This window comes from Notothenia coriiceps, unplaced genomic scaffold, assembly GCF_000735185.1.
Source record: "Notothenia coriiceps isolate Sejong01 unplaced genomic scaffold, NC01 NC01_scaffold00016160, whole genome shotgun sequence".
NCBI classification, from domain to species: domain Eukaryota; kingdom Metazoa; phylum Chordata; class Actinopteri; order Perciformes; family Nototheniidae; genus Notothenia; species Notothenia coriiceps.
This window is the reverse complement of record NW_011348861.1, coordinates 1-8,190: the sequence shown is the minus strand read 5'-3', so window position 1 is coordinate 8,190 and position 8,190 is coordinate 1. Positions and strand designations below refer to the sequence as shown.

Genomic DNA, 8,190 nt, shown 5'->3' with positions numbered 1-8,190 from the left:
AGACTTCACACGGTAAAGTGAGAAGAGTTTCACTGGGAAGCAGAAAAGAAGCATTCACGCTCAGGCGCTTTAAATTTGCATTTTAAAAGCAAACCCCTTCCTGATTTAGAAAACAGAGCTTTCACTCCCAGGAGCATGACTACCCAAGAAGCATGTGTTGGAAAAAGGTTACACAGGGTATATGCAGGAATCCTGAAGTCAAATGGAAAACCTTTGAAGACCTTTTTTAAGACCCTTTCCATACATTTTAAGACCTCATCGCCACTTGGAGTTTTAACCGGTTACCTTGGCGACACACTTTACCTCACATTGACTATAGACAGTATTGATTGTCCTTCCTCCTTATCTTCCAACCATTTGGACGCAGACTTGCATTTCCCCATAACGATGTTGCTTAGCAACCGGCGTAAACGGACCTTCGCGCGCTATCAAGCAGTGAGCGTGCGATGTCATGTTCAGCTGATGTCAAACCCAACGGGATGCCATAAATAAACTACACAGAATCACACTACACACCTACGCAATGATTACATTCAGGCAGACTGTAGAATACAACCTCTTTGGACAATGCATTAGCAGCCTTAATTTTCGCTAAATTGATTTATCAACTTTTAATAGTTTTTAAGACCCCGCGGACACCCTGTAATGGGGCTGAAGGGCATATTTTGTTATCTTTGGATGGTTTTTGTTACCAGTCTTTGTGCTAAGCTAACTGACTAGTATGCTAGCTATAGTATTTACTCTTGCTGGAAAGGAAAGACAACTTAAATGAACTCAGCTTGTTCATGCAGCACTGCGTTAGACCCTGTACGATATCAAAAAAGGCAGATCACAGGTTCAACTAAGCAGAAATATTCAGTTGTGTTTTATGCTATTTGCGTGCAAAAACACCAGTTACTTTAAATGACAAAGGAGAAAAGAAAATCATGCTTATGAGGAATCCTGGACATGCAGAAAGGGAATGAAGTATATTTTCAAAGTTGGGCTAAAGTGCGTGTCATCTGTAGTGAGGTAAACCAGCAGGGATTTTCTTTTTGGAGGGAAATTGTTAGGAAGTCACTGGAATCAAGAAGTATAAAAACACACAACAAATGTATGCATCGAATAAAACCAAAATAATGAACAACAGTGTTATAATGACAACTCTGTATGTTGTGTTATTGGGGAAAGTCTCACTCATGCAAAACACAAAAAGGTTAGTCAGAGTGACGACAGAGTGGAGGAATGAGGAGTCAATGTTCAAGTCGAGTTACTCTGAATGAAGAGGAAAGATAATAGAGGGAGTAGAAACACAGAATGCTGGGGGAATAAAGAAACGACGCCATTACTATTGAGTCATCAACGTTCCCGTTCTCTGCATTAGTCTCCTCAGCGTGGGTCCCGTTCTGCACAATGCCGGCCTGATTTGCTTCCTGTGTTAATAAAACAGTCACGTTTAACATGTGTGCGTCATACAGAAGGAGGGCTTGAAATTACAGTTTAGATCCCGAGCCGATATTTGTTCAACTCCCATTAGAGTGGTGCAGGAATGAGTCTTAATACCCGGAGATGACTTGGCATTTTCCCACTTTTGGTTCCCTCGCCTGGAAGCAATGGTTTTCTAAATGTGTGTTTGGTTGTTAGCTTAAAATAAGGTATTTGGGTATAACACAACCAGAAGAGATTTTAATAGTTTGTCCTACAACATGGAATATGTCAGTAAATAGTAAATACCCCATTGGTGGTTTTTTAAAAACACAGGTTGCTAACAAGTGACTAAATGAGACGACTAAACCTCATCACATCCAACATTAGCCGCTTTTAGCTTAGCGGTGGTGAAGTGAAGTCATGTGACCGTGCTGTAGTTCCTTTATAGTCTAATGTTAGCTTTTACTTTTAAAAAAAATCTTAAAGTGGTGTTAATTTGTGGAGATTAACGTGCTGAACAAAACGTATAAGTATCATAAACGATTGTTTGTCACAGAGATTATTGTGATCCAAAATCCAATGGAAATATCCCAATGGCTTTCTATTGAGGGAACCAGGGAGATGCCAAGTGTCGGGTCGGACTACAGAAATGTGTCATCGCTGCACCACTCTATATTGTCACATTTAAATTGTTTATTTGAACTAAAAGGCTCCGTCTAGTATCGATTTCAACGTCTTAAAGGTTACAAAAGAGAGCATGATGATATGAGTAAAGCGGATTTGGGGAGAGCCCATTCATTGAACCATTTCAGAAGCCCAGTCATGTCTATGGGCATGTCTGTTATCTTTTTTTTATATTTTAAGCCCATTGCAGGGAGTTAAAGTTGCTTAATACTCTGATGATTGCTTGAACAATTAATTATTTTGATGGCACAGTTTTATTGATTTTATTGAATTTTGGCCAAAGTATTTAAACTCCTAAAGACGTATATTTACAAACTGACTCGCATGCACAGACGTTTTTCAGGAAGCCATTCCAGAATCGAGATTAACCGGCAAAATGTCAATGTATTAGCTCTTTGATTAACGACATAATATACAGTTGATGCTGTCCCAATATCGTAGATTCACAGCTTGGCTTGGAGGGGAAGGAAATACAATTATTTTGGTTACAAGTCAGTTTAGTTTTGTCCACAGTAGAAAACAGAAAACATTTCCAACCTTTGAGCCGGGGGGAGGAGGCAGCCCTAGGAAGGCAAACACAGCGTTGTCTTCCTTGGCATCGAAGAACGTCTCATAGTCCTGCAAGAAAAAAAGTGACATCATTATGTAACGCTCACGCTTCTATTGGCTAGTGCTACAACACATTGTACATGACAGGGGCGAGACATCTCTAAGCTGTCGACCAATCACAACAGAGCTGACCGGCTAACCAATCAGGCTCTGGTTTCAGACAGAGGGTGAAAATGAGAAAAATAAAGAGCGTTCTGAACATTAAAGCATGGGAACATGTCACAGTAGAGACACACAACAAATATGGACCTAAAAAAAAAAAGAGCGTAATCGGGCCTATTTAATTTGATCTTTTCTTACGAACTAATCATGTGCACTTGCAGGTTTGTACAGTGGAATGGTGGCATATAATGTAAATTCGGTATTTTAACTAGAAAAGAGTCCTTCGATAATGGCCCTTTACTATTCTCAGGGGTCAAACACTGGTTAATAAAGGTGAGTGTTTGCAGTGAGGGTGTGTACTCACCCCGCAGTATCCCTCCTCATTGAAGATCTGGGGGGGCAGGGGGATGCCGTTGGAGGGCTTCTTCTCCTGCGGGACGTTCTGCCTCATCCACATGCGGTTCTCCTCGCTGCAGGCGATGTCCAGCTGAGCGTACTCCACTTTAAGAGCCTCCAGGAATCCCACCACATCCTGCTGCTTCTTCTTGATCTGGGAGGCAAACACATAAACAACTAAACTTCAAGAAAATGTAAAAGATGCACAGAAAGAAAAATACTAAAGTAGTTATCTTTTAAAAATGAGAAAATTGGGATCTTCTTATGTTTCTTGTGAGCATCGTTAAAATATGACGCTTCCCATGGTCCCCTGTCCCACCGAACATAAACAAGGCCTCAAACAATTAGTGTATTAACCAAAAAGGAATTACTTATATGATTGATAAGTCGTGAAAGTAGTTGATCAAGCATATCTGCCAAGTACATCACTGCAGATTGGACATTTTGTAGGAAATAAAAATAAAGACGTAAATTTGGACTCTTATATATAAATAATGATTGTCTGTTTTTCTCTATTTTTTTGCCATATTAGTCTTAAATTTAAAATGCGAAAACGATCAGATTCCTCAATAATAACCACTTATTTCTTGTGCAACTTCTTGTTTACATGCTGCTGTGATGAAAACATGTCCTCACAGCGCCTCACACTCAGGGACCTCCCACTGCTTTTGGACATATTTATTACATCTGTTTTAATATTAAATACAACTAGTGGTGCAGGGTACGCAGTACATTTACGCAGGTACCTGTACTTTCTTAAGTATTTAATGCTACTTTTGACTTTTACTCCACTACATTTATTGAAAAGCTTCAGCGACTTTTCAGATGTTGCATTCAAATTCACTTGATAAACTTTGAAAAATGCTGAATGATGCTGATACTTGTGTACATTACTCAAGTGACATTTTAAATTAAACGTTTACTTGTAACAAAGTACTTTTACAATAACGTATTGCTACTTTTACTTAAGTAAGACATCTAAGAACTTCTTCCACCTCTGATAACAACTTTATGTAACGTTTACAAGGCTAAACCCTGCACCTTAACAGTAAATATATTAATGTCATATTTTAAAAAGAAATATCTGTTCTTTGCCTCACACTTGCAACAACTGTTATCAATGTGAATATACTGCAACCTCATGAAACTTGTTTTTATTTATTTCACATAAATACTGTCAGTCCAGCACAACCTTCCGAATATTTTACACATGTGTATACAAAGCTACCCCTCTTAATATCTGCACAGCTTTCCACTTTCTCGTAACAATAATGCACATTTTATTTTATTTCTCTGAGTGTTTTGTTATATTATACTTATCTATATTTCATGTAAAGGTTTATCTATATTTTTATTTTACAATAGTTTGTTTTTATTTCAATGTATCTTCTTTAACTGTGTTCATGTATGCACCATATACACAAAGGAATTCCTCTTATGTGTGAACCTACTTGGCAATAAACCTGATTCTGATGTGCAATGACAATAAAGTTTATAATCTAATCAAATGAGGACCTTGCATCTGTGCCAGGATACTCTGCATGGAAGACAGCCAAAATTAGGACATGCTAAACAAAATCGACTCAGAGGATAACACCCAGCTCAATCAGCTGTAAGACAACACTGCGAGCTAACTGGGCCACCATGGCACCCCTGCTTCAAACTGCTTATTTAGCTTTGCCAAAAGTAGATCAAGAAGTTAAATTCACCCCCTCCCTGCATGCTGTGTTCATCACACATACCTCTTTTAAAACACTTTCTCCAAAGTAAATGAGTTGCCAAATAGTGTGAAAAGGTTCTTTCTGAACTGGGTAAATTCCCACGCAACACCGGGTGGTGGCGTGAAGCGTTTCTATATCGGGGGACGTGAAGGGAGTTCTCGAAAGCTCCACATGTGAATCACATCGACTCGCTAATTACAATCCACAATTAAAACACTGCCAAGGGGAAACTCACCATCGTAAACATCAAAATTACGCATGCAAAATCAAAGGCATTCATTTCAAGGTTTCGCGCATTTAAAGGAAAGTCCTGATCGGTTTACACACAGGAAAGTTAATTTAAATGAGAAATGTGTCGTGTTGCAGGACTACTCACCGCAGTGGATCCCGACGAAGAGGCGAGGAAAACTTTGATAACCATCTTTGTTCAAATGTAGTTTGTGGAGTCGGGCTATATGCAACAAGTAGGCTCTTAAAGGAGCAGACGGGCCTCTATTATTAGAGCTCACCCAGGACACAGTACTAAGACACACACACCACACAAACACATACACTGCTGGGGGGCTATTTTGGTCTGCAGGCTCCATTAGTGCGGGATTGGCGGCCCCTAGGGGCGCAGCAGCACACACCGATTGGGCTGTGCAGCTGTCTGTCGGGGCAGGGCACGGAGGTTTTATTAGCTCCGGGCTCAGTGCATATATGGACAGAAATAGACCACTGACCAGCACTATAGGCTGTCAGGCTTTGGTTTCCTAACGCAGAACAGGACAGTTGAGTGGGAAAAACACTGCGTTAGCCTGCGTGGAATACTTTCTTTTATTTGCAAATTGTACACAACAAGAGCACCCATTTTTGTTAGACTAGTTGACGTATTTACTAAACATTTGTGACCTCTGTGTAAGGTCTTCACCTTCAAAAATCACTGGGGCTGCTTAGATTGGCTTTGGTCTGCCTGTATTAAACAGTGTGTTACGTCTCAATAAAGGGTCTAGGGGGAAATGGAGACACTAACACAACAACCTATACAATGAGAGACAGAATAAAAGTAAACTAGTGTTTTTATTCTTTATTAATAAAAAATGCCAACAAAGGTTCTTTAAGTGAGGGGGAAGAGGAGACAAAAGAAGATTATGCCAAATTAAAGACATAAATACAACAAAACAAGGCCTATCTTAATGTATCCTTTGAAACAAAACAAATAAAAAGCTCTCACTATCTGATCTACTACTGTATGTTAAGAAAACCAATACAGGGGTGGCAACAATCTAATGACCTAGTCTGTCTAAATGTAATTGATGTGGTGAAATGCAGGTACCCAAAGATTACCTAAATCTCCAACCTGCTACCACATACACATTTAACAATAATCACAAACTGTAATAAAATTCACTAAGGAATTACCAAACCAACCAAGATTCACAGAAGAATCAACAAATATAAGAAAGTTAAGAGCGGCTCTGGAGTCAGCAGCAGGCCCAGGTCTGAGAAGGAGAAGACTTCCTGGATTGCTTCCTTTATGAGTGGATCTGGCTGTTGATAGGCTAGCTGAGGGTGAGGGGATCCAATCAGCAGTCAGTGTGAGGTGCACCAGAAGCAGCGCCATATAGATAGATCTATACGGCGCTGACCAGAAGGTACTGATCAACTGTTGATTACCTGGAGTGAAGGAAGGTGGAGAAGAGAAAATATATAAAGACATGGTATTAACCACTATGATAGCATAGTTGTTCATATTTATAAAGTGTAATACTTATTATGAATTTTTTTTTAACAAAATAAAAGTATCCTCTACTTATTCTGTGAGGACAAAACACATGAAATACATCTAGTAGCCAATGTAGACGGGAATGTGACGTCATAAACGTAAAGTCGACCATCTTTGGAGGACAGAGACCACAAGTCTATTAACTTAACCTGTAGGCTACAGTTAGCGGAGTAGCTGCAACTTTTTCACTTTAAATGTTTTAATCATGGCCAGAAGGCACTGCTTTGACGCTGGCTTTAACAGCCAATCCAATGACCAAAAAAAGAAAAAAAGAAAAAAGGACCACAGGATTACATCTAATTATTTTAAACTAATAGGGAAACGAGGGAGACGTAGCAAACATTACCAATAGATGCTGAATGTGTTGGATGTCAGCCGTCTGACTGTTTACTGCGGAACTACAGTAACACAAACTAAAACAGGAAATATTGCAGTATATTTACATATACTGGGAGATTACTTGTGCATGATACAACAACGTTTTGTTAGCACTCAGTTAGCATAGCATTAGCTTTCTTTCCTCTCTCCGGATGCCTCTAGAGTCTACAGTTGTCATTAAACCTGTAGATCTGAAGGTGCTAAATCCCCCATTTGTAACCTTCACTTGGGCCTCCTAATATTTAATATGTTTTAATACATTTAATTGGCAGACAGGTGTAGACATAACTCCAAACACCTGAGAGGACTGACATCAGTAACAGTGATAAGTCCGCTCTTTTTCTTAAAGAAAAGTATGCATTGTTCATATGGAAAGATTAACATTAATATGTGATGCCTTTTCTACTAGTCTACAAGTCTACTCTTTTTATTTTTGCACTGCACCTTTGCGGCTGTAAAACCTGTAAATGTCCCAGTTGTGGGACAAAGAAAGGATTTCTGATTCTGTTGGAATATTATTAAATTAGTGGAAGAATCACGGCAATAATGATCCTTCATTAAGAAAATAAAAATGCGATAATAATAATGATAATCCCAACGGCACGCCCACGGGACCCTGACCAGGCGTCGCTCCTGGACGCTTAGGGAGTGAGAGTGTGTTGTGCTGGTTTATAAAGCACTGAATGGTTTAGGCCCAAAATACATTTCTGACCTACTGCTAAATTATGAACCATCCAGATCTCTCAGGTCTTCCGGGACGGGTCAGCTTTCTGTCCCAAGAGTCAGAACTAAACATGGAGAAGCAGCGTTCAGTTATTATGCTCCAAATATCTGGAACAAACTCCCAGAAACCTGCAGGTCCGCTGCAACTCTGACTACTTTTAAATCCAGGCTGAAGACTTTTCTTTTTGCCGCTGCTTTTAATTGAAACTGAGTGGTTGTGTTTCGTTTTTGGTCTATGAACATTTGGGGCTAGTAACCCCAGGGAATCAGTGTCTGGGGACTTTGTCCTGGCTGGTTTTCTCTGTGTATGCTGCTCGGGACGTATGTGCCATACAATTGTACACAGCTCATGTTCGGAGAAACCTTAAAGAAAGGCATCAGTAAAATGGAACTTCTGTGTGAACT

The 8,190-nt window shown here is 39.6% G+C and overlaps 1 protein-coding gene across 1 annotated transcript; it reads right to left on the bottom strand.

Moving 5' to 3' along the window:
• Positions 1-1,217: 1,217 nt before the first annotated feature.
• Positions 1,218-5,506, bottom strand: LOC104949414 (SH3 domain-binding glutamic acid-rich-like protein). Its single transcript, XM_010775773.1, has 4 exons — positions 5,296-5,506; positions 3,167-3,352; positions 2,629-2,709; positions 1,218-1,412 (listed from the first exon to the last, which is right to left on the bottom strand). The coding sequence occupies exons 1-4, from the start codon at positions 5,338-5,340 to the stop codon at positions 1,233-1,235; spliced, it is 492 nt and encodes a 163-aa protein (XP_010774075.1). The 5' UTR covers positions 5,341-5,506; the 3' UTR covers positions 1,218-1,232.
• Positions 5,507-8,190: the final 2,684 nt, after the last annotated feature.

Bases quoted from the DNA above. Each gene is read 5' to 3' on its own strand.
- LOC104949414 (XM_010775773.1), bottom strand. From the start codon at position 5,340: ATGGTTATCAAAGTTTTCCTCGCCTCTTCGTCGGGATCCACTGCG. The intron at 3,353-5,295 runs GTGAGTAGTCCT...TTTGCCTCCCAG, and splicing joins CTTCGTCGGGATCCACTGCG to ATCAAGAAGAAGCAGCAGGA. The intron at 2,710-3,166 runs GTGAGTACACAC...TTTTTCTTGCAG, and splicing joins ATGAGGAGGGATACTGCGGG to GACTATGAGACGTTCTTCGA.